This window comes from Chrysoperla carnea, chromosome 3 (genome assembly GCF_905475395.1).
Source record: "Chrysoperla carnea chromosome 3, inChrCarn1.1, whole genome shotgun sequence".
NCBI lineage: Eukaryota > Metazoa > Arthropoda > Insecta > Neuroptera > Chrysopidae > Chrysoperla > Chrysoperla carnea.
In genome coordinates, this window is record NC_058339.1 from 48,520,591 (window position 1) to 48,547,753 (window position 27,163).

Genomic DNA, 27,163 nt, shown 5'->3' on the forward strand with positions numbered 1-27,163 from the left:
ACAGAGACATTCCAGGGAATTATGAAGTCCACGAACTTATTATAATATCTTAAGAAAGCTCAATCTTAAGTGGAAGGAGGAACGTAATTGTGGTACTACAAGAGAGATAAAATCTGAGTACAATGTATGACGTTTCCGAAGATATCTTATATCGCTTCAAACGAAAAATGCATCACGATTATTGCAAGAGATATCACAGCGGGGAGCTGGAGGAAACGAAATCTCAACTTTTCTATCACAAACTAGCTCTTGAGATGAATAGATAGATTGATTTAAGCCAGCCTTTCTTTGACGCCCTCTTTAAGGTTAAAGGTAAAAGATTTATTCCGTTGAGGTAAAAGCAGAAGTCTGTTTAGGTAAAAGCACTCCTACATGTTCTTAAACGGCTCCAAATAGTTCATGGAGTAAAAAACTCTTGACGATATCACAATGAATGCTATGGTCTTAGTGTCTCCCACTCAAGGACAGCCACTCTAACCTAAACTTACCCAAAGGCCGACCTCCTACTGAAATTTTTAGAAAACTTGAAATAAATTTGTGTATATTTAACGTAAGATAATGAATGCTTGGTCAGTACACCCAATTTTCTCGCTAATACCTCACAAGAGTGAACATAAAGTGATCGAACATAAAATGTAAGACCAAATTTTAAATGAGTGAACATATCTTTTTTTTTTTTAAATCGATCAATCAAGTTTTCTCCTAGTAAAAGATTAAATTAACATTTTCGATATTTAATTATCTTTATACATATTATTTTATGAACCTACATCCTTGCCGGTTTACGGAAGGAAGTTTCGAAATTATTAAATATATATTAAAAGCAAAACAAATATTATCCGGTATTACCAAACAATTATTAAAAAAATGAAGCATTTAAATTAACAAATTATATAAATTTCATCACCGATCAATTGAATAAATAATACATTTTTGCACAAAACCAACAATTTCATAATCAATTTATTATTGTTGAATAGATTTAGATCCAAATGACATTTTTTTACAAAGTTTTGTGAATAAAAAAATCTCTGAAGCGTGGAGATACGCATGCAATAACAAATTTAATATAAAAGTTAACAAATTTAATAACAAAATAAATAAATACTGATGGTAGTGAAAGCATTACAAATTATATTAATTAATCGACAATTTATTCTAATAAATAAATGATAAACTGAATATTTCATAATATTACAATGAGAAGCCTCAATGCATTTGCTCTCATCAAATGACTGTATTATATATAACATATCATTATGTAGTTATATATTTTAATATAGAATAGAATAATTGAATTTATTTCAAGCAAATAATGTAGGTATAATTGTTTTTACAATTCATGTATAAAATCAGTTTTTTAATGGTTAGATGATATTTTTTATTTAGTTCAACTTTTTTAGGGTTACTTTTCGAAAAACTACATTATATTTGGTACAAACTAAATCAATAAACCTTTTTCATTTTAAAATTACGATTCACTTTTGTTACGGACAAAATTATTAATAATCAATGTGATAAAATCAATAATTAATATCTTCTATCTTATTCCATTACTACCATCCCGAAAAAACTAGAACCCTTAATTGAATTGGTAGTCATTTGGATAAAGCCTGCACATTTGACCATGTATACCCGTAAGCAGGAAAATTAGAATGTATTCTTAAAATTTGTATCTTAAACGTATTTTTAAGGTCAAGGTTGTAAACCGTTAGACATAAAACAAAAGCTTAACTGTAAAAAGTGTTCCTTATAAACAAATAAACAACTTTTGCTTGAACCTTTTTTTCGTAAACATCACTGTTTACCCGTGAGAGCGCAAATTAACTTAGAAACATTATATAGTATGTGAATAGAGTTACCTATTGTTTATATTTTTATATCATGTATATGAAATATACCATAGTATTTATTAAGTTTGGTCCCAAGTTTGTAAAGCTTAAAAATATTGATACTATGAACAAAATTTGGGTATAGGTGTTGATAAAATCACCTAATTAGTCCATTTCCGGTTGTCTAGCTGTCGTCTGTCTGTCCGTCTGTCATCACGATTACTCAAAAACGAAACGAGATACCAAGCTGAAAATTTTATAGCGTACTGAGGACGTAAAAAGTGAGGTCGTGTTCGTAAATGAGCAACATAGGTCAATTGGGTCTTGGGTCCGTAGGACCCATAAAATGTTCCTTATAAAAAATTAAACAACTTTTGTTTGAAATATTTTTTCGTAAACAGGGCCGGATTAACAAGTAGGCAGAATAGGCAGTTGCCTGGGGCCCCCGATTTTAGGGGGCCCCCGAAAAATGAAAAAGACTTCTAAAATTTTCTTACAAACATAAAATTCTAGAGAGTGAAAGAAAAATATAATCAGAACTTGTAATATTTGGGGTTGCGCAGGGACAAATTGGACACAACTAAACAACGTACAGGATAATTTAGAAATTTAATTAAGAATTAATATACATAGAAAAATGTTCGTATTAAAGTTCATCAATATTCATGAAATAAAATCACATCAGTGTTCATACTAAATTAACGCATGTAATACAGTTTAGATACGCTGCTATACAACAACCTCAATACAGTTTAGATACGCTGCTATACAGCAAACACAATACAGTTTAAATACGCTGCTATACGCCAAACACAATACAGTTTAAATACGCTGTTATACGCCAAACACACTTCAGTTTAAATACGCTGTTAGGTATACTTTGCATTGAGTCAGATTTATTGAACAAAATCGATACTGATGATATAATTGATGAATTTGCCGAAAACAAATGTAGAAAACGACATGTTTAAAATGTAGATAGTAATTTTATTGATATTATTACATTGGGACAATAAAATTTTTATGAAAGATAAAAGTTTGTATTTTTTAATCGAAAAAAGAAGGGAACGGACGTGAAAAAAAAGGGCCCCCAAATTGATGGTTGCCTAGGGCCCCGTTGAGGGTTAATCCGGCCCTGTTCGTAAACATCACTGTTTACCCATGAGAGCGCATATTTTGCGCAAATTGTATTATTATATGGGTATTGTAAAATTATTTGTGTGTGTGTAATGTGACAGAGTAATCAACACTGTCTATACATGGTATTTCAACAATTAACTCGGTCAATTGTTTGTTTTCATTTGTAAATGTATACGTTACATATATTATGTATGTGTTTGTTTGTTTATCGTTCGTTACTTACATGACGTAAAAAAACAAACGAATGTCTTATCAACACTGTCTATAATACATGGTATTTAAAAAATTAATTCAGTCAATTGGTTGTTTTTTTCACTTGTTTTCACTTGTTTTTTTTTTTTTAATTTTCCATAAAAGATCTTATATCATCCTTATGAAAGATAGCTTCCAACCAAACTTTGTACTTTTGAAGTGCCAATCACAATACCAATCAAACTCGGATACTAATCAAACTTACCAATCGCACAATGTGTGCTAGCCTTTATATCGTAGCTGAAGAACGTATTTTAGATTGCACCAATTTTTTGTCTAATAAAACAACACTTATTGATTAATTGTATTAATTTCCAGCAACGCTAGTTATCTTTTATGGTATAGTAGTATTTTCATCAGCATTAAACATGGCTAACGATTTTCAACACAGTATCTCACCGGAAAGTATCTTTATTTTCAAATACAAAATTTTTACCGAACAGACAAGCAGTTTTAAAAAAAAATGGGTTAATAAAAAGTTTATCAACTACCTTCAATTGTCATTTTATTCGCATTAGAACTCTTCAGTATGTGAACAACGTTCATACTTTGTAATCAATCCTTTTCGATTTTATAAATTCATAACTTATATTGATAAAAAATAAATGAAAATTGTGTATAAAAAATTATATTTGAGAAATGATTTACTGGTTGCATAATATACAATAAGTATAAAACATCAGATTCTGAATTTACATCTTTTTGAACGCATCAATGATTTAAAAATTGATTATAAATGGTAGGTATTTTCATGGTTTTTGCTCGTATTTTTTATTTTGTATACGAATAATGATTTTATTATTTCCGTATAAAACTTTTTTTAACTTAAAATACAAAATACTAAAAAGGGGTGATTTAATACATTTCAATTTTTTGTCTCATTTGGTAATACTCAGTTGAATTTTTTTGTAATAGTTAAAAAATTACAAAAAGCAGAATATAAGCGAATCAAGTCATACTTACTTAAATCATTTCAAATTGGTTCTTTTTTTAGAGAAATTCCAGGCAAGCCCGTCTAACATGATTTATATTTGTTAAATGAGGATGTATTAAACAAATTCTCTGTTTTGGCATAACTTAAGGTAGTACGAGCACCAAGGCAAGTTTAGACTTGTGGTTGAAATTATTTTTACCGTATTTTCAATTTGGATGATGAATTTTGTTATAACTTCATGAACTTCATGATATGTGCCTTAGTTTTCGAAATATCGAAAGCTAAATAATTAAACAAAATTTTCAATTTTCAATATTTTGAAAATTACTCCAGATATCGAAAAATTGTCTTCTTACTTTATGTCTTTTAATATTAAGGCATAACATACCAAATTAACAAACAAAATTAAAAATATATATTTTTTTTAAATTTATTTTCACACCACCGTGCTCGCACATCCTTAATTAGTCGAGCACAACGGTTGTTTTTTTTTATTAAATAATTTATTAAGGTTTTAACTTTTTTTTTATTTCCACCGACAAGTTTTGGAGAAACGTATGAAAACATATCATCTACACCGTTGTCCCATAAGACCAATGTTAAATATGCCTACTTTTGAAGTCATTTATTTATTTAAATAATCGGGCTACCACACCCTTCCTAAAACTTTCAGAATTAATTTAGACTTAATCCAACTTCATAAAAAAAAAATCAAGTCTTTTATCCAAAATATCCTTAAGCATATCATTGGAATAAAACAATACCTAAGCACTTGCCGAAGACTATGCATAACATAAAAATACCTTTCTTTAAAAAAAACTGAAATTCTTTCACCTATTAATAGTCCTAGGATGGGACCACTTATACCATAGGGCCCGTTGTGATACCGAAAAAAACTTCTACTCCATGAACCGTTTGGAGCTGTTTAAGAATAGCATCGTTCCTGGCTAGCAACTAGGTAATTCAAAATATTCAATTTCTAGAGATGGCATGTTCTCATGATTTTTTTTATCTGAGTCGATTTTTAAATTAAGATCGACCCAGTTTTCGATTTATAATAAGTTAGAAAATTAGTGACAGAGGTATCTATCTCGGTTAGCAATAAGTTAAGGTGAAATTAGAGATCGAGATGAAAATACATTACGAAATTTTTGCTGTTAAGTGAAGCAATTTTCTGGCACCCTCTAAATCCTTGAAAAATTTGTTTGAAGTAGTAAATACTTATACAAATAAAATACAAATTATAATATTTAAAATAAAATTAAACTTGAATTTAAATTTAAAAAACTATACATATGATACATAGATAACATTAATTTAAATATAATTTGGGTCTGTAGGTTATTTATTTTTATGCTTTGTATTTAAAATAAAAAATTAAAAATAAATTATTCATATCATGGCAAAAAAATTATATAACTGCTATTTTTTTTTTTTTCTATTTTAGTGACAATCAATTGACTATAATAATAATAATATAATTTTACATATAAAATATATTCTATTCAAAAAAATAATTTAGGTGCCTAATATTTATTTAATATGGAAAAGAATAGGTTGATGACATATACTGGACGATACTTAAAAATAATTGTGTTCTACTTTCTAACTAATTTCATATCATTTTTCTACTAATTTATTATTATTTGTGTATGAAAGTGAATTCAATAAATGAAGAAAAAAATTGTTTAATAAATTACTATAAATTTATTTTCTATATAATTTTTTTAAATGATATAGCAAATTATTTCAATAATGGAAATATAATAGTCTACTTAAAATTAACGTCTGTACACGCATATTAACTCTTACCTGCTGCTTCGCTTTTGAGGAGGCTGTATTATGCGTTAGTTCTAGATTTAATACTTTTTTTAAATTTAGATATAAGAAGCTGTAAAAGTAGGTACGTTTTATTTATTCATTTATTTTCCAAGAGAAATAAACACATAGGCTAATAAAAACTGAATATTTTCTGAAAAATATAAACAGCGACGTACAAAACCGCATTCGCGTTGAAATATCTTCAATCGAAATTCACTTGTTGTGATTTTTAGTCACTGAATGAGACCCTGGGTGTTTTTTTATATACAGAAATTAATCTAAACTATTCTGAATTTTCAAGAATTAAAGAAAACAAATGAATAATTTTAAGTAATATTTAAATAGATCATTATAAGTTGATGTAAATTCATCTAAAAAATAGGAAAAATCGAAAAAAAAAACATTTTTTGGGAATTGGGAATTTTATAAGCTTCAAAATGACAAAATTCGATCAGCCAAGTCTTCTTCGGTTTTTTGTACATATTTATATTTTCAACTTCTCAAAACAGGTGTCATCGGTGAGAAATAGTAATTTTTAAGTTACTTTAAAACGCCCTCATACTCTCTCTCTAAAATATCGGGAATATTCAAAATATTCAAAAATGGCTGGTTCATTGGTTTATACGTTATGTTTTTTGCATTTTCAAAAACCAATTCAAATTTACTTCGAAAACAATGTAGAGTGTCATGGCGTCTTAAATGACATCACGGATTGACATACAAACATTTTTATGTATGCAAGTTTAAGCTATTGTTATCAACATGCTTGCGGCGTAATACTTTCAATACTTTCAGATTGGTGTTTTCTGTCACGTGACTGAATGCCTAATTTTACTAAAATTATTTTATAAAAATAATAATAATCTTTAACATATCACGATTAATCATTAAAAACTTTTATCCAAGCGATTATTAATAGTGGACAAAAGTCTCTTTTACCATACACTACTCACTTATGCACCCCTTGCGTGTACGTAGGTATATTTATTTTATTTATTTAAATATCATTAAAAGTAAGTTTGCTTTTTATTCTAAATATAGAGGTCAAGCGAGTATCTCTCCTCATAAACACATTTTATATATTCAATTAGAGCTTATTGTTATTTTTAGATAAACTTTCTTTTATCGTCCCATTATTTTTAAAGAACTTCGAATTATAATTATTAATATGGGTGGTAGACTTTTAATACTTTTGTTATTATAAGATATGAACTTGAAAATTATTAATAATAATATATATTAAACATATTGAAAGTACAATTAATATACTTTCCAATAACTTAAATGGGAAGTTTTCTTGAAAGTTAGTTTACTTATTTAAGTAGATGTTCTTAAAAAAAGTACTTACTCTTATTTACTGACTTTTGTTTACAAACTTTCTTGTAGTACAATTAGATTTATGGATAATTATTTAGAGTTCCGTACTCAAGAACTGGAACACTTTTGGGGATAAATGAAATTCGTCATTTTAAAACCTCTCTTTTATTTTCTGAGTGTTAAAAATTACTACAGTTATATTATGTAAGCTCAGGAAAGAAAGACATTTTAAAAATATTCATGTAGAAAAAAAAAACATATATTTTACTCTTCCTAGCGCTTGACCGAAAAGGAGTGCTAATAAAAATAGAAACCATTTCAAAATGTATCATTTGATTTTTTTTAATAAAGTATAGATATAAAATGTTGTTTTTTTAACATATTTGAATGCAAGTCAAAAATTTGTGTGAATATAGTTCTTAAATAGTCTAACAGCATAGAGAAAGGGCAATATTGGGAGAGCTGCGTTTTTTGTTCTTTTGGTCCGGCAAAGTTTTAATTCCCTTGCCATCTTAAAATCGACGAATATCTACCTTTTTCATATTCTAATAAATAAGAGAATTGAATCTCCGACTCTGTTTACCATTGGTACATTTTCAACAAAACGACGTATCTGTGGTCCGACACTTTGAAATTTGCAATTTTTTAAAAATTGGACTACGGACACTCCTCCTCGTCCAATGTCACAAAAAAGTTAGAGTATGAAAAAGGGTAGATATTCATTATTTAGTAGATAGAATTTAAAATATGTAGACCCAGAACTTAAAAGCTCAGCTCTTTCAATATCGCTCATTCTCGGGGTTGTTAGACTACCTAATAACACACCCACACAAACTTTTTACTCGTTGCAAATAAGACCCGAAAAGGTACGACTTATACTTTAAATTACAAAATAATCTCCTGTAAGGAAAACATTTCGTACCAGGAATATTTGAAAAATAGCATTCGATGTCGACACGTGATTAACAATACCTCACAAACCTATCAAAATTGAGTTAAAGAACAATAACAATATATTCGAGCGTTTTTCGATGTCAATAGCAATTTTGTCGCCTCATATCAATAAAGAAAATATGATACCTTTTCCTATATTACTCGCAGAATTTTTCCTGATGTTCACCCAAATATTACGTATCTATCTTGTAGAAAAGCCTTTGGTCGAAAATACTCAGCTATATTTTGCAATAAAAAATCAAATAGTTTAAATACTTTTGTTAGATTACCTAATTTTATACTAACAATAAATTCAAATAATTAACAATAATCTAATCTGGAAACGTTTTTTAAACACAATTTCATAAATTGCAATAAAAAAATTCTAATTTCAAAATAATTTTTTTATTTTGTCCATTAAGGTCAAACGCTCGATATTAATAATTGTCACGCAGTTGCAGACAATACAAATGTCATAATAAAAAATTTTATGTTATTAATTATGCAAGAATAATCAATCTATAACACGTAAAATTTACGTGTTGTAATTTAGCAATTTCTAATTAGCCTTGTAATATGATATGCTGACAAAATTTTGAATGCCTATAAAAATAATTTTTGATTACAAGGACTCTTCTGAAACATTTAAGTTCGATGTATGCAGTTTTGACAATACACAGTTGTTGTGGTACCAGTCAATTGAGCCATTTCAGGAATATATAAATTTTATAACTGTAGGTAGAGTAAGGAAAGAAACTAACATTCGATTTGTCAACGCTGTATCAAAGTAAAGCTGATAGTCCAATTTCTAAATTTCTAGAGGTATTTTGTATGTGCCCCACAAATAATCGAATTAGAAGAAACTTAAATGTCATAAGTATGATTTCGTGTATCTGTGCTAAAAACTGTCGAAAATATATTCTAAGAATAGAAGTCTTAAGACTTCTATTTTTTCGGCATACATTAATTAATATGTAGGTATCTCTTATGAACTATAATATGTATTTTTTTAGAGGACCATATATTTGATTCGGCAACACTCTTTTCTTTAATAACCGATTTGAGAGCAGATAGTTGCTTTGTGTTCAGTTTGATTTGCCATTTCATAATGAATAGACTCAGGCCAAAGCAAAGCTTGCAAATTGTTGAAATTTTTTGTTTTTATGAAATTTTTTATTAATTTCACATAATGAACCTGTTAATTAGCCTCCAAGATCGTGAGATCTAACCCCATTAGATTTTTTTTTTTTGAGTTATGTAAAGTCTCTTGTCCACGCAGTGAAATCAGAGAAGATTGAAAACTTAATACAAGCAGGAGCTTTTTCTCTAGAAAATTATCGTAAGTAAGACAATCGTTATCTTTCTTGGGGGCCAGAAAATTTTTTATTGCGTAGTAAGATTAAAAGTATTTCTTTATCGACCAAGAAAATTTATATTTGCTAGTAACTATCCATTTTTTTCCGTGTATATTAAATAGTACTTACAGTAGGAATGAAATAGCAAACGAAAAAAATACGAAACAAAATGAAACCTTGCCTCGTTAAACGTATATCTAAAAATTGAAGAAAGAAAACCTTCTTAGTAGAATTTTTGCCTCTATATATTTCTATGCTCATCTAATGCCGTAGTTTTGGTTGGTCCTCTGTATATAGAAGTAAAATTAAATTTATTTACGAAGGTGTTAATATAATCTAAGTTTCGAAATTTTTTATCGTTTCATTAAATTTCCTTTATTTAGAAAATAATAATAACAATAATGAAGTGAAGACTAACATAAAAAAAAAAAAAACAAAACAACTTTCACATCCAAATCTGTCCGCTGGGATTGTAGTAATTATTATTTCAAGTTTATTATATATCAAATTAAATATTTAACAAATGAACTTGTTTTATAGGTTTTAAGTGTTTTTACTCAACAATAATAATCAGCATACTTGTCTTATTGATATTTAGCTCGAAAGTTATTGATAGAAAACTATCAACAAATCAAGTTTGATTTTTCTTTTTATTATCAATCATTTAATTTAAAAATTATCAAAAAACTAGAACCAAAAACAACTGTTCCACAAAAGGACGTTCCCAACCAGTATAAACCATCATCTTAATTTATTAAAAGATACATGTTGTTAATTTAATAAAACATACTGCTTTTCGCTTCATATTTTTTTATAAATTCGTAGAGCTTATAAAACCTTTTCAAGAATGTTTCAAAAAGCCACTAGTTGAAGCTACCTGTTTGAATTTTCCACTCTTTATCTTTTATAGTTTTGGAGAAAATGTACACCAAAGTTTTATCCTAATTTGCGCCCTCACGGGTAAACAGTGACGTTTACGAAAAATTTTGCAAACAAAAGTTGTTTATTTTAATATTTAAACTGTTGTTCTATCTCTAACGGTTTAAAAGACGCAAGACCCAATTGAGTAACTATGTGCTCATTTACGAACTTAGCCTCACTTTTTACGTCCTGAGCACGCTATAATGGTAGCTTGAGCTTTATATCTCTTTTCTTTTTTGAGTTATCGTGTTCACAGGCAGACGGGCAGAAAACCGGAAATGGACTAATTACGCGATTTTATGAACACCTATACCAAAATTTTGTTCGTAGCGTCAATATTTTTAAGCGTTATAAACTTGAGACTAAAGTTAGTATACCTTGATATATTTATTACATATATACAGAGTATAAATACCAATGATTTAGGAACAAGCTGTAATTGAACTAAAAAGTAAAAAATAGTTTTTCCAATGAGACACTCCGGCTTCACTATTTAAAAAAGTATGAAAGGAGCACCTCAAGATTTTACAAATAGCCAAGTAGGTCATGCTTATACATTGTCATCCGATGTACAAGTGGGTCAAATGTTGATTGCAAAATTCCAGGACGTACATACATACAATCTAAATAAAATCTTTTAAAAACTGTAAAGAAAACAAATTAGTACCATTTGATTAGGGTTCATTTAGCAAAAAAATAACTCCCACAGTTTCGGAAATTCTAGAATTTGATGTTAAAATCATGCAATTTTTGCATCCTTTCTTTCATTCAATAAGATATGTCCAACGAAAGAGTGAGGGGCCTATAATACTGTGCCTCGCCCAACTTCAATTTATTTACTTTACTACTCGCGTCACATTGAGGACAAATTCCAATAAGGAAAAATCTGGACATTGGAAATCTTGGAAAGTGAAGGCTTTAGAAGATGCTAGATTCTTATAAAATTACGGAATTTCCCATCTATAATATTGAAGAACTTCTTAACATTATTTATCACATTATTGATTGTTATAAGACTAAAATTTTCTAAGGAATTTCTGCTTATTTATTTATTTTTTCAATGTCACTGTATGCACTCATGACGGGCTACCCTGTTTAAATACATTAGAAAGTAAATTTTTTTAGGGCATTGATTATAAAAATACTGAAAAAAAAAAAGATATATTTACATGTGTATATAATATATAAATATTTGTTATTTTCCAATGGTCCACTTTCTTTACAAGATGTATGATAGCAGTTGAACGTCTTCTTGCAGTTGTAGGTACACTGTGTGTGTACACTATCATCGAGTATGTTTATACAGATGATAAGGTAATATTGATCAATCAAAGAATAAAATAGCTTTCATTTAAATACCGTTATGTGCTACTTATCCATAAACGTTTTACAATCTTTTAAAAATAGTAATATATTGTACTCACTTATGCTTCGCAAGATAATATATATGTTACAGGGTGTAAATTCTAAGAGGTTCTTTGAAATGATTTCCTATTCGCTTAGTTATGGTATTAAAGTTAGCAACCTCACCGAAATATCTGTATAGCTTAATATAAAAAAAGATAATCAATCATAGGGACTGTCGTGAATACTTAAAAGTGAATACTTAAAATTTTAGAATAAGTGGCCTTTAGTCTGGCTGGAGCCTTCGGCAGTGGGGCTCGTGGAGCCTTCGGCAGTGGGGCTCTATTCATAATACTTGAGTAATAACAAAGAATACCTCAATATTCTTAAAATAGCTGTTCACGATTTTAGATAAATATGGTGGGAACGCAAATAAATACTTTTGAATAGTAAGAAGTAATATAATAAATTATTTATATACGTTTCCACCATTAATTTCATGGGTTTTAATTTTTTGATGAGAAACCCTCAAAAACATTTCATAGTGGACTGAATTTTGTAGTGGGCTGTGAAACATTTTGTATTGGACTGTGAATCTAAACCATCCTCGCATGCACTTGAAAACACACACAAAATTTTATCAAAATCGGTCCGTCCGTTTCAAAACAAAAACATTTTTTACATTTTATCCAAGAGAGTTCCCTTAACAAATCGCAAGCATTTAGAAAAAATGTTTTCTCAATTTCCACAAATACATCGTTTTTAAATTTGAGCCTGGCAAAAACGATACGATTTTCAATGCACCAGGGCCCAAATTTAAAGAAGTGAAAACACGCTACTTGAAATTGACAGACAATACTTTTAAATATATCTGATTTTCATTAAAATTGGAAAAAACAACTTTCCACTTCACCTTAAGGTGAACCAAAAATTTTAAAGCATAAAACTTGAAGAATATTGATACCAGTTTTTTATGTAAATGGTAAAACATTTTTAAAACCACTTTTTGACTAAAAAACCAACATTGATTGCGACTTCATATATTACCATGTAAAAAGGGCTGTTTTTAATAATTAATTTATCTTAAACCATACAGAGAATCGATTTAAACTTTATACAGAAGTCATATTTAAAGCTCATTGAAACAAAATGTCTTTTTTTTGGTAGCACTTTCGTTTTGGTATCCAAACACCTTAAGACAAATGAAAAAATTCGGTAAAAGAAACAAAATGTATACTGCAATTCACGAAAACTTCGTTTTAAATTTATTTAAACCTGACGAAAACGTTGATACCACCTACAAATCCGTTCCGCATTTCGATTTTCGATAAATCAGTTTGACGGAGCCAAACTTGAAATCTAATGAACTGATATCATATATGAAATAGCTAATACATTCAAATAAATCCGATTATTCGTAATTTTTGCATCAAATATTCACTTTTCTTGTTCACTTTTTCCTCTAACAAAAATCCATAAAATTTGATTATCAGAATTAGTTCTGCTATTTAAATTATTTCTAAAAATTTTAGGCAGCGTGGGCGGAAAAATTTCTGGCGCCAGACTACCGGTTATTGTTTTTAATAAGAACATTAAGTTAATTTAAATTATACATTATCTATATTTAAACCTTTCGCTCATAATTAACACGGTTAATACTCAATCGTAAAAATAAAAAAATTAAATTTATATTATATTTTAAATGCCCTGCATATTATCATCATACACAGATCACCTCTTAATGTGGGTTGAATTTACTCTCTCAAGGTAAAAATCAAATAAAGGTTTTTTAATTGGAAAACTTTCTCCTATATAAAACTGTACAAACACACAATGTTCATCAAACAAGTTTAAAAATATTAATAGTTTTGTTTTTTAAAAAAAAAAAACTCATCGTTTTCCACCACTTTTTAAAAACAAAAAAAAAGATCATAAAAATCACTCTCTTTCCTATTTGTTGGTGTTGGTAAATAAGTGCGTGCGTGTATGACAAATGCATTTGTACCGATGGCTATGGAGATGGGGTTTCTAAAAGTAAATAATAATAATCATTGCATCTGTGTTTTGTTTTTTATTTTGTTTTTTTTTTATACTTCAATTAGTATTTTTAATCGGAATAAATAGATATATATTGGGGGCAATTTCGATTTCTAATGTTAGTTCTTTTTAGTCTTCTGTACCATGAAGACAAAACCATCGTCATGCCATTACTATTGATGGTTCGTAATAATTTTATTTTTATTTTGTCAATTAATTAATTTAATTATTTTAATTATTAATGAGTTAAGTGTCGATTGGTTTTGGTGCTTGATGTGATTTGGTATTTTAGAATTATTTTGTGTGCTTAGGATAATTTAAACAAATTATTAGTTTTTATTAGTTTTATTAATTGTTATTAGTTGTGTTTTAGTGTGATTATTATTATTTTTTATTTTTTTAAATTGAAAAAATCATTGATACAGATTTTTTTTAAATAAATTCAGGTTGAGACTAATATTTTTCGCTAATAGGATTGTGATTTTCGTAGCATTCCATTAATTAAAATCTATTTTATTCGAATCTTTCATCCGCAAAATAAATGAATATCAAACAAATAACAAATAGATAACAATATATTACTGTTAGTTTTTGATATCGGCATTTCATAAGGAAGTGGTTTTATTCAAAATAATGATATATTAATTAAATTAAATTAAACTATATTTAATATTTTTGTTATTCGAATTTTAAAGAATCCTTTCTCTATACAATATTAAGCGTTCGTTCCTTCAAAATAACCCTGTCATTCAATCAATTTTTTTTTTAATTAAATTTTTTAGAAATTAAATTTTTTCTGCAAAAAATCGAATAATTTTCTAAATACTTTATTTAAAAATATCAAATACGTTTTTGTGGTCTTTTATAGTTTGTAAGTTTATTAAACTAACATAACTTATGCCTTATCAAAAGAATTTTTGTATTGGGAATCAGGGCTGGTTGTCAGAAATGCAAATAATATTTTAAAATTTGCATTCCCTATTTGGATTAATTAAATTATTCTTAAAGAGACTTAGAGCGAATTATTCTTAAATAAAATCCAGTATCCAGAAACATAATTGCTCAATCGCAAAACATTATTTTCGTTGTTTTATCAAAATAGGGCAAGCCAAATGTCGCTACCCAATGCAAATTCATTTACGATGGGTGGTGACTTTTTGCCTATGTGTATCCACAATACTTGAGGCTTTCTTTTCATTGAATCTAAAATTTGAAATTTTATTTAATTTTTAGATTCGAATTTTAAAGAATAATAACTATAAATTTCAAATAGTGAAACATTATTTTTTATTCACAAATAATGTTGAGAAAACATTTGATGATTATTTCTACCATTATAAATGTGATTAACATATTTTACTTTCAATTCTGATTTATAGCATTAACTAATTTAAATCGTATAACACTATCTAACGCGTGAGATTATTTAGAATTTTTTTTTTTTCCAATTGCATGCAATTATTTACTTACTATTTATAATAAATTCCTTCCGATTTTAAAACATATTGCTAAGGTTTTTATTTTTGCACTTTCGTTTGAATGTAAAAATATTAAAATTATTCAGGGAAAGTTTATTTTTGAAAATGATTGAAACGCAATTAGAAATTAAGCATTACCTATATAATATACGCTATATATGAAACTTTTCGTCCATTACTAATAAAAGCATGTTTTCCAGTAGGGATTAAAAAAATTTCACCACATTTCATAAAAAAACCTATTATCAAAACACTGGCCAACAAAATATGATTTTTTTGTTATTTTGATGCGATAAAAATGTGATTTCTTATAGTTTTTGGGACACTGATTCGAATTCGTTTCAGAATTTCTCTAATACATAAGGTTTTCGAAATATTTTTACCTAAGAAGGAGAAAAATCTGTTTTTCGGTTATATCGAAATTCCGAAACGTCACTATGTAATTCTTATGTCATATGGAAATTGCAAAACTTCCTTTTTCTTTCCCCTTCCTTTAAAATATTTTTTGAATCCTTCCGATATTCCTTTTGCTCTTCGACACATCATATGATATTTATTATAGTTAAAATACTCATTATATTACTCCTAATATAAATATTTAGGTATAATTAATTAATTCTACTTATATATTAATTACTTATTCAATTTCCTGGAAAAAGATTTTGGAAAAATTCAAAATGGCTTTTGTAGGGGTTTTAAAAAAAAAATACATAGGACCCAGGAAACTTCTTTGCTTCTTTCCATTTGTACATAAATACCTATAACAGAAGTTATTAAAAACACAATTGTATTCTGATTTATAAAGCAGCAAGATTGTCTTATTATATATCTTTTCTATAATTCTATAAAGCAAAGCTCTTCAACTTATTTTTAACTGGTCATAATTATCTACCAATTAAATATGCTAACGTATTTTTTTAAATTCCAGATTCAAGGAACCAGAAAGCAGAGCTTCATCAGCTAGTGCTTTCGAAGAATTAACTGCATCTCTACGTCAAACTTCATTCCATGACCAATGCCCATTACGAGGCCCTGTTCAATGCCCACCAGCATCACGAAAATATCGTACAGCCGATGGCACCTGTAATAATTTACAAGAACCACGCCGCGGTTCAGCATTATTGCCAATGCAACGATTCATTTCACCGCAATATCAAGATGGTATTCAAAGTGTTAGAAGATCCATTGTTTTCAATCGACCTCTACCATCAGCCAGAGAAATTAGTATAACTGTGCATACTGATCGAAATATTGAACTAACTGCTATCACGCATATGTTAATGCAGTGGGGACAATTTATCGATCATGATGTAACACAATCAGCACAATCCAGAGGCTTTAATGGTTCCGTTCCAAGATGCTGTTTAAATGGCGGGCAGGATTTTCAACCGTTTGAAAATATGGTAGGTACAAATTTTTAAGAAAACATTTTTATAATGAATAATAACCTAATAATTTAATTTAGCATCCGGATTGTTTACCTATTGCTGTCCCACCGTTTGATCCGTTTCTCAGTGAACTTGGAATACGATGCATGGAATTCATTCGAAGTGCACCGGCCTCCAGATTCGATTGTTCATTAGGATGGCGTGAGCAAATCAATCAAGTAACTGCTTATATAGATGGTTCAAACATTTATGGCAGTTCTGTTGGTCAAGCTGATTCGTTACGTACTTTTCATGATGGTAAGGAAAAAATCCATGAAAGTTTAAATCTAGAATAATACGACAAATACCCTTACTGAATTACATAATCGGGCTGACGCATTAGGTGACTGTGAAGAAAGGAGAACGAAACAGAGGATTTATTGTCACGGGATGAGTCGTATTTTAAAATCCTACCACATGAGCTTGTTATTTCCATGTTAACAAGCCCAATCTGATTACTATATGCTCCATTGAATCTAATGGATGCTTAAGAAATATGGTGAGTCTCTTGGTAATTTTCACTCATAACAAGTAAAAACAAACAATTGGCTGGTCATGTAAGTAAAGAAAGATAACCACCCTTACTCACAAAATAATAAGAGCATCTTCTCACTTCCTCAGAAACAAACAAACACGTACATAATATATGTGTAACGAATAAATTTAACGTATTTAATTTGCACCCTCACTATCTCTAACGGTTTACAAGATGGGTCCTACAGATCCAGGACCCAGGACCCGCTTGACCTATTATGCTCATTTACGAACTCGACCTCACTTTTTAAGTCCTAAGCTCGCTATAAAAATTCAGCTTAATATCTACTTCCGTTTTTGAGTTATCGTGATCACAGACGGACAACCGAAAATGGACTTTTTAGGTGACTTTATGAACACCTATTGTGGATTAAGTATTATATTGTTTGCTAATTTAGGACTACTGGCTTATGCATTCACTAATCCAACATCAACCGATGATGAGGCCGAACGATGTCATCATGGTGCAAACAGTTTTCGATGTTTTCAATCTGGAGATGGTCGTATTTCGGAACAACCTGGTTTGACTGCTATGGGTATTGTTTGGGTACGTCAACATAATTTAATAGCAACAAAATTATCACGTGAAAATCGGCATTGGAGTGATGAGAAATTATATCAGGAAACTCGTAAAATAATAACTGCTATGATACAACACATCACATATCGAGAATTCTTGCCAATTATTTTAGGTAAAATTGATTATATTTTTGTAATTTTTAATGCTAATGTAAAAAGTAAATTTTATTTTCTTAAAATTAGGGCCAGAAGTGATGAATCTGTTCGGTCTGCAATTATTAAAAACAGGATATTATGAAAAATACAATAGTAAAGTCAAACCAGAAATTGCTAATTCTTTTGCTGCAGCCGCATACCGTTTTGGCCATAGTATCGTTCAACATAGTTTTATTCGTGCAGATCGAAATCATCGTTTATTAACTAACAGTAAGTTTAACATATTTTATCAATAATATGATTTGCATATCTATAAATAAGAAAAAAAGAATTTTTTATTTATATTCACGTTTTATATCGACATAATATGAATTATGTACTGAAAATTGATTTTTACAACAATACTGATTGATTGATACTTAAATAATTTAATGGTATAAAAAATTAACTCATTTCTAAAAAACATCCATATAACTTGATTAATAGAGTTAACGATCTCATAGATAAAGGTGCTTGAACCCATATCCAGTATGAACCTATGTGTGGTTGCATTTTTTCTTAAGTACAACCTTAATAGGAATTTACACTCCAGTATTTCCAGAATTAAATATAAGTATTTATTTTTTAGATGTTACGTTGCATGAAGAGCCAAACAATGTTGAGAATATTTGGAAACCAAGATCTGTTGATCGCATCCTTTTAGGAATGTGCAATCAGCCATCACAAAAACGAGATGAGTTTATTAGTGTTGAATTAACTAATCGCCTATTCCAAACTTCACGTAAGTTAAGTTGCGGCTACGTTAGCGCAATATTGCTTAAAAATATACAATTTCCAGCTTTAAGAACTTTAGTAATTTAAAAAAATTTAGGTTTTTCATTTGGCATGGATTTGGCTGCAATTAATATTCAACGGGGGCGTGATCATGGATTACCCACTTATACATCTTGGCGTGGACCTTGTGGACTATCCCCTGTTACCTCATGGTTTGACCTACAAAAAATTATGTCCTTGGAAACAGTAAATAAATTAGAAAATCTTTATGACCATTTTGATGATATTGACTTGTTTACTGGTGGTTTAGCAGAAAAACCGGTTAGAGGTGGATTAGTTGGACCAACATTTGCATGTATTATTGCACAACAATTTTCAAACTTACGTCAAGGTGATCGGTTTTGGTATGAAAATGGCAACTTTGAGTCTTCTTTTACTCTTGAACAATTACAACAAATACGTAAAATTACTCTGTCGCAAGTGATATGTAGTTCTATGCCAGATATTGACACAATACAACCTTTTGTGTTTTTAACGGCTGATAATTTACGAAATGAACGTGTGTCTTGTTTAGATCCAATTTTAAACAGTTTTGACTTAGCACCATGGGTTGAAGAGACAAATGACTTTACTAATGATGTACCTGAAAATTTACGAAACCATTTAAACATGACGATAAAAAATATGACGACTTTACATGATGATATTAACAAAACTGATTTAAACATATTAAGGGAAAACATCGACGACGAAAATAACGTGACAAAAACTGAAATGACATTACATGACACGACGAAAACAGACAATGTATCAGACGCATTAAATTTATTATTACTTTCAAGAAATTCGTTATTCCCTGGAGAACTTTATAAAATCGAAGAAGCACAATTAGCACTAAAATCCAAACGAAATAATAAACATTATCGAAATTTTACTACAATTAACTACGACATACCGATACAATTGACAACGGCAGCGACCAAAAGACCATTAAGTAAATTTAAATCAAATCATGGTGATGGTAGCGAAGATTGGTACGATGAATTTCCTAAACCATCAAATTTACCATACAAACAGGAAAAATATCAGTATTCAACAACAACACATTCGTATGGCTTACAAACTTTTCAATCTGTGGTACCAGCAAATCCAACAAAATGGTCTAGGTATACGACTACAACAAGAGTGCCACCATCAAGTTCAAATCCAGATTTAGATGAATTAGACTTATATTACGATCTTAAACCAAAACGACCTAAACCTAGTGACCTTACGTATCTAATTGGTGTTGTTGACGATAAGACGACAAATAACATTAAGAAAAATGATTATGTACAACCATCATACGATGACGACAGCTACGAGAAAATTCACCACCATAACAGACCAAAACCTCATCATCACCATAACAGACCTAATCAATACACGACAACGGTACGACCTTATACACTATTAACTACTACAAGACGATACACCATACGACCTCAAAATACTTACTTATCAGACAATTACTACCCATTAACGACTGAAACAGTATACGGACCAACAAAACCTAGACCCATACCTACACAAAGACCACCACTAAACGTTTATAATGACAATGACTATAATTACAATCGACCGATTACTCAAAGACCTTTACCACCACAAAACGGTTACAATGACAATGACTACAGTTACAATCGACCAATTACCCAAAGACCTTTACCGCCACAAAACGGTTACAATGACGATGAATATAATTACAATCGACCTATTACCCAAAGACCCTTACAAAACGGTTACAATGACAACAATTACAATTACAATCGACCAATTACACAAAGACCTGACAATAATGGTTATTATGCGAATAAACCTGACACGGGATACAATAATCGACCTTCGAATTCAGATGGATATTATAGTACATCAAATAACCGACCAATAATTGTTCGGCCTGAAGATGATTACTTTTCAGAGATATCAACAGAAAATAATTTTATAAATGTAAATGTTAATCGACCTTATCGACCTACAGCTGTAAGACCACAAGACGATGACTACCAACCTGTTCGACCTACTTCTAGACCAATAATAATACAAAACAGACCTACTAACGGATATAACGGACCTTCGACGAATAATAATGACTTTTATGGGACTTCGAACTCACGACCAATGAATGACAATAACTTTTATGGAAATTCAAATAACCGACCCAATAGGCCTGGATTTATTGACTTAAGTAACCGACCTATGACTGACAGACCTCACGTTGACGACGAACAGTTCAGTTTCGTATACGGACAAGTAAGTAATCCAAATTACGGAAGACCAACCCGACCTACAAATCAATATGACTATAACAATGATCCAAACTTTTACGGGGACAGACAGACCGACGATAAACCACGACCTATAATTAATAATAATGAACAACCTGTGAAATTATTTTACATTGGTAATGTTTTACATAAAGTTAGAGATGGCGACAAACCTAGCGAGACCGAACAAAATCGTAAAATAAATGATAAACAAACCACGTTTGTTAAAATATCTTCTGTTTCTGGTCATTATAATGACAAAGTTACCACAAAAAATGCTTATTTAAACATAAAAAATAATTATCAAAAAGAAAATTTGGATGACGATGATTTAGAAATTGATGAAAGTTTACATCTTTACGAGGCACTTCAAGAAACTTTAGAGAAAAAAGAATTAGATAATTCCAATAAAACGTAAGTATAGGACGTATTCACTTTATTTTAAGTAATGTATGAAAATTAATAAAACTCGCTGATAGCTAGTGCCCTCCCGCTTCACTAGACAATTCATAATGTATAGGTGTTATAAATTAGAAAGTACTCGTCAATGCCTTAGCCACAGTACACAAAAAGTTATATTGATAAAATAATCAAGTTTTGTATAAATTTTAAGTTAATTTTATTATACAGTTTTTTATTTTATTTTCCAGCATAAACAATCAACAAGATAAATCCGGAACCACTACAGAAAATTTAAAAGACAGAAGTAATAACGTTACAAAATTAATGACTTATAAAATGCTTCTTTCAAATGAAACAACTCAACCTCAAACTTTAAGAATTTAATCAACTTTAAGCTGATTACTTAGTGCGTTATTTATTTATTATTTATTTGTGTTTTTTTTTCTTGTTATATTTATTCTATAAATTATTTTGTCTGACTGTGATCAACTTTTGAAATGACTGATTTTTTTGAAATTAAATAAAAACTATTTTTTGACATTTTTGACTTAATATTTGGCATGACATTCCTACTTTACCATATTTGACTTCTACTGACAAAAACCAAAATAAATCGATATTTGAAAAACATTCCATACGTTGACAAATTATTGACTAGTAAATTCTTCTTCTAAATTTTTGAATTATATAACTGACCCCAATACTATACAAACCTTGTACTATAAATTTTAAATTAAACTAAACGTATAAACCTGTATTTTAAAAAAAAATTAATTCCAAAACTATGATTGACAAAAGCTTAACATGCTTTAAGAGTTGTTTTGGTGTGGGAATGTGAATTTGGGTAATATTTATTCTAATTTTAAAAAATCTACTTAAAAAATACATGAGGGAAAATTTAACAGCAATATTAGGAATTTTAGAATTTTATGAAAAATACGTTATTTTCAATCATGGTTTAATTTCATTATTGTCAATATTTGATTTAGAAAGTGTTTACACCTTCGATGTGGAGGGATTCCTGTATACCTACTTATTTTTAAAAATTTTAAATAAAATATGAATATTTTAAATGTAAATTTTGTGTGTAAAAATATTTTATTATGTTAAATATATTTTTATAATTGTTTTTATAAGTTTTTATTTATATATATGACTTTAAAACTAAATTTCTAAAGATGAGATGTTCTTTTTGTGATAATAAGCCAACATTAAAACAGAAAAGAAGACTGGCTGATGGAATGAGTTTTATTTGTATTTTCCCGTTTTATCGCTGTATCTACCTAAATAAATATTGCAAGACTTGTAAGTATTAACAACTACTGCTATAAACAGTTTAACTAATCGCGCCTAGTGAATCGAATAAAACTAATACAACGAATAATCGATGTTAAAAACTTTTTTCATCAATATAAGTTGTCAGTGGTGAATTTATCAATAGGCCAAATAGTACAAATAATGTAAGTAATAATAAAAAACTCTTTTCCTATTTAGTTATGGAACAGCCTGATCAGAAGTGACGATTGGCAAAAGCTTTTCAAGACATTGTGTTAACTCTCCATAATGATCCATACTTTAATTAAATTTACCTTGACTTAGAGAATGTCAATCGACTTACAAAATATTTTGAATTTTTTGACACTTTGCCCATAGCGAGACAACAACCTTAATATTTAATTGACATTTTTAATATCCCTCCCTTTGACTCCAGCATAAAGTGGGTAATATTTTTGGTCTATTACAAAGTGTTAGTCTGCTACAAAAATGCGCATGTAAAATAGGTCAAAATGTCCAATAACTTTTTATATTACAATTTTTAAATTGCCACCAATTCAAGTTGATCTGGGTTAGAAGGGGTTATGAAATATTGGCGGATTGTGGCCAATAAACCAAGCCTAAATCGAAAAAAGTAACCGAAAATTTTGTACTAAATTTTATCAGTAAAATTTGGTATTACCTACATATAAAGCTCCTTTTTTTTTGAAACACCTTGTCAAGTTATTAGCAGCATATTATGAAAATGAAATGTAATAAAATGATTATATATTAAATTATTAGAGTCATTACGAACAAGAAAACAAAAAACTTTTTTAAAATGATTTTTTTTACATATATTTATAATAGTTACATTATAATTAATTGCTTATCATACAACAATATTTCTTAACATTTATTTACTATTTATTTATAAGTATACTCTTATATACAGTCATAAAACTAATTAAAAGAATATATAGAAAAATTAATTAATGTTTTTTAATCATTTAAACTAAGGTTATGTAACGGTGATCTTGGAACACTGCTAGATGGTTGTCGTCTTTCTACAAATGCTAAAAGACGTGTTGATGGTATTATACATGGGGCGGTATCCTGAAAAAATAATTTTAAAAATTTTCATTAAAATTTGTGAGGAGAGTGGTACAAAAAGATTAAAATGGGGTGAACAATTTTTGAGATATAGCCTAAAATAATGTGCGGAAATCTTTTATCGGAGTGATTCTGGAGATATATCTGAAAATAACCATCTCATCTAAGTTAATCCAAACTCTAAATAATCCAAAGAAACAAATGTTGTATGAGGTATTAACTAAAGAAATTGATTTTCTTTCCATACAAACAATCTTTTAAAGGAAAGGGAAGTACATTAGTACATTGCATTATTTCAGACTACTCTTGGGTTACAAGAATATCAAGATTACTTACATTAACTATCCAAGGAGATTCTAAACATTTTGTTATGGTAATTCGTTTTTCGGGTTGCAGTATAAGTAACTGACGAATTAATTCTTTAGCATCATCTGATACTCCTGAGAAATAATCATCAGGAAAACAATAATCACATTTTAATACATTCGATGTAGTTTCTTCATCTGAATCATCTAAAAACGGCGATAAACCACTTAACATTACATAAATCAAAACACCAAATGACCACATATCACTTGGACATCCTTTAGGACTTTCTGGATTTCTTAATGCAGTTATACATTCGGGTGCGGTACATTCTATACAAGCTGGTGGTTCGGGAAGTCCTACAGCCGCTCCTAAATCAATTAATTTTACATTCGGTGTTGATCCAGAATTATCAACTATCACATTTTCTGGCCGTAAATCACGATGAGCAATGTTTCGTAAATGTAACCAAGATAGCGCACCGGCTAGTTGTCTAGATAAAAATGAAACTTCACCTTCAGTGTATTCAGTACAACGACATAAATATTCTAAGATAGGAGGGCCCCGAATTCTAAAAAAATTAAATAATTGAATATCAGTATTTTATTTCAAAATTAAAATTTGTTTTCTTATAGTACTGCACCTATCCTCCAAAAAATTTCTGTGGAAAAAACTTTTGCTTAGTGGATTTGAACCGATAATCAAATCATTGCCTTTTAGGATTTGGACTGAGTTAAGCTGCAGTACTATATAAAAGTAAAATAACTTACAATTCCATAACAATTGTGTCCATTCCAGGCCTTGGTGCATGCTCAAACATTGCCAGAGCTCTTAATAAATTTTGATGTTCTGTCGATGATAATAAACTATATTCAGAGTGTGTGGCCGATCTTGACCTTCTAGCTCGCCATGCTTGTTTTAAAGCAACTTTTTGGCCAGTACCACGATCAGTTGCAGCACGGACTACACTATAACGTCCACGTCCTAATTCTTCACCTTCTGCATAACGTCGATGAAATTGTTCTTGAGCTCGTCGACTACTATCTGCTGGCGGTAATGCAACCGCTGCACTAGGTTGTCCACCATTTACACGAAACGTATAACTTGTACCAGGAATTAAATGTTCGACTAAATAATGCCCACTTCTTGGACCTCCAACAGCAGATTGCCAATGTGCTGTACCCGCTTCACAATATTCAACATGCCATTTATCTGAATTTCTATACATCTCGCTGGCATAGCTTAGAGCCACACTTGAACAAGTAACTACTTCAGCCTGAAGATGTTTTGATGGAATTATATTGAGATTTGCAACACATTGGACAGTTCCACTATCATTTGCTATGGTACATTGATAAATGCCAGAATCGGATTCATGGCAATTTTTTATGAGCAATGTTGCAATTCCATTCATTAATGTCATTTGAATTCGATCATTTGATCGAAGAACTATTGGATTTGGTTCTATTTTCCTCCAAGTTACATATAAATCATTTGTCCACGATTCTAATTTACATTCAATTACAGCATCAGAATTAGCTGATGCAATCACATCTGTTGGTTTTGATGCTAAATGTGGGCGACCCTTTAAAAGTAAGTAAATATAATTATTGCTTTAGAAACGATTGTTAAAGAAAATCTACAGAATTAATTCGGTGTCACAAATCTAAAAAATGTGAGGCGATTGTTTTTTTAGATTGAAAGTCAGTTACGGTTAGTCTATGGCTGAACTGTGTCAGTCTGTTGCATATACCTTATACGACCGCTGACAAGTTTTAGTTAAATGCACAAGAAAATTGAAAATTTTCTGTTTCTGCTTGTCGAAAACGCATATCATTTGAACGGAAAATATTTTTTTGTATAAATGGACATATTTTTTGAATACAGTACACTTCTACTTACTGGAGGATCAGTATCTGACCATCTTCTACTAATTGAATTGCGAAATCCTTGTAAAAGCCCAGGACGACTGTTTGGTTTTCGAGAAAGTTTATTTGGTTGGTTTGGAACAGATTGAGTTTTTCTTAGCGATGGACTCCAATTGTTTGATAAATCACTTGCCGATAAACTGTTTATTCAAATAAAAATAAAAATAAAAAAAATAAAATTTAAAAGAACGTAAAACAAAATAAAAATAAAAAAGATAAACTAGACCCCAAAATGATTTTAATGATCCACAAGACATAAAACAAATGAAAAAAATGATGATGATGATGATGAGTGGTGAATGATCAATTTTGGTTTTTATAAGTTATTAATTTTTTTGTATTCACTTGTGAATGAAATTTAAAAAATATTGCTAAAAACTACATAGACTGCAGAATGTCTTTATATTCAAAAATTAGAAACCTCTAAAATTATCAGTGTTTTTCTTCTAATTTATGCATGAATAATACACATAAACCTTCCTCTTTATCTTTTAAAAACACTACTACAAATTCCGTTGTGTAGTTTTAAAGATCTAAGCATACACAGGGACAGGCAGTGGGAAGCGACTTTGTTTTATACTATGTAGTGATGATGATATCAGAAATATCATCTTTATTGATGATGATAAGGCATCGAATCTTTTTATTATCTCACGAGGAATTATTGCAATTTTACCTCTAATCGGCTTATTTCTTGTGTATTCGTTAGGTTATTTGGAGCTCGAAAATTCAAAGGAATCAATAGACAAGTTTTAAATCAAAAGGAATATTCTATTGAAAGGTATATTTTTATACAATATCATGAATCTGCGATGATAATTCTATACAGCTTTAATCTATCCTGAGAAACTTCTTCGATATCCTTATCGCTGTTTAAAATAATGTGAACAATGCCTTTGCTCTTTGTAATTTTGTGATAAGTGTATGTCACCATCATATACTATGTAGACAGATCTAGGACTTGTATACAAGAATATGATTTTATAAAAGGAAAATTTATTATCAATCTCTAAAAAACTTGAACGATATGCTCACGGTAAAAAATCCGAATTACTGGGCTAGAATTAAAATAATTAATAT

General features: G+C 29.4%; 2 protein-coding genes across 4 annotated transcripts in view; one reads left to right on the forward strand and one right to left on the reverse strand.

The window, feature by feature from the left end:
* LOC123294462 overlaps positions 1-22,503 on the forward strand; it is a 33,191-nt gene extending 10,688 nt beyond the window's left edge. Inside the window, exons 4-10 of the mRNA XM_044875496.1 lie at positions 16,293-16,767; positions 16,830-17,049; positions 17,724-18,017; positions 18,088-18,270; positions 18,629-18,781; positions 18,872-21,494; positions 21,731-22,503. Coding sequence (XP_044731431.1) covers positions 16,293-16,767; positions 16,830-17,049; positions 17,724-18,017; positions 18,088-18,270; positions 18,629-18,781; positions 18,872-21,494; positions 21,731-21,866 — 4,084 coding nt within the window. The 3' untranslated portion in view covers positions 21,867-22,503. The remainder of the gene's footprint in view (positions 1-16,292; positions 16,768-16,829; positions 17,050-17,723; positions 18,018-18,087; positions 18,271-18,628; positions 18,782-18,871; positions 21,495-21,730) is intronic.
* A 1,198-nt stretch (positions 22,504-23,701) lies between these two features.
* Positions 23,702-27,163, reverse strand: part of LOC123296432 (triple functional domain protein) — a 343,272-nt gene continuing 339,810 nt past the window's right edge. For all 3 annotated transcript variants that reach the window (XM_044877904.1, XM_044877905.1, XM_044877903.1), the window contains 4 exons: positions 26,058-26,223; positions 24,926-25,740; positions 24,186-24,726; positions 23,702-23,852 (listed from right to left, as the gene is read on the reverse strand). In XM_044877904.1, coding sequence (XP_044733839.1) covers positions 23,739-23,852; positions 24,186-24,726; positions 24,926-25,740; positions 26,058-26,223 — 1,636 coding nt within the window. In that variant the 3' untranslated portion in view covers positions 23,702-23,738. The remainder of the gene's footprint in view (positions 23,853-24,185; positions 24,727-24,925; positions 25,741-26,057; positions 26,224-27,163) is intronic.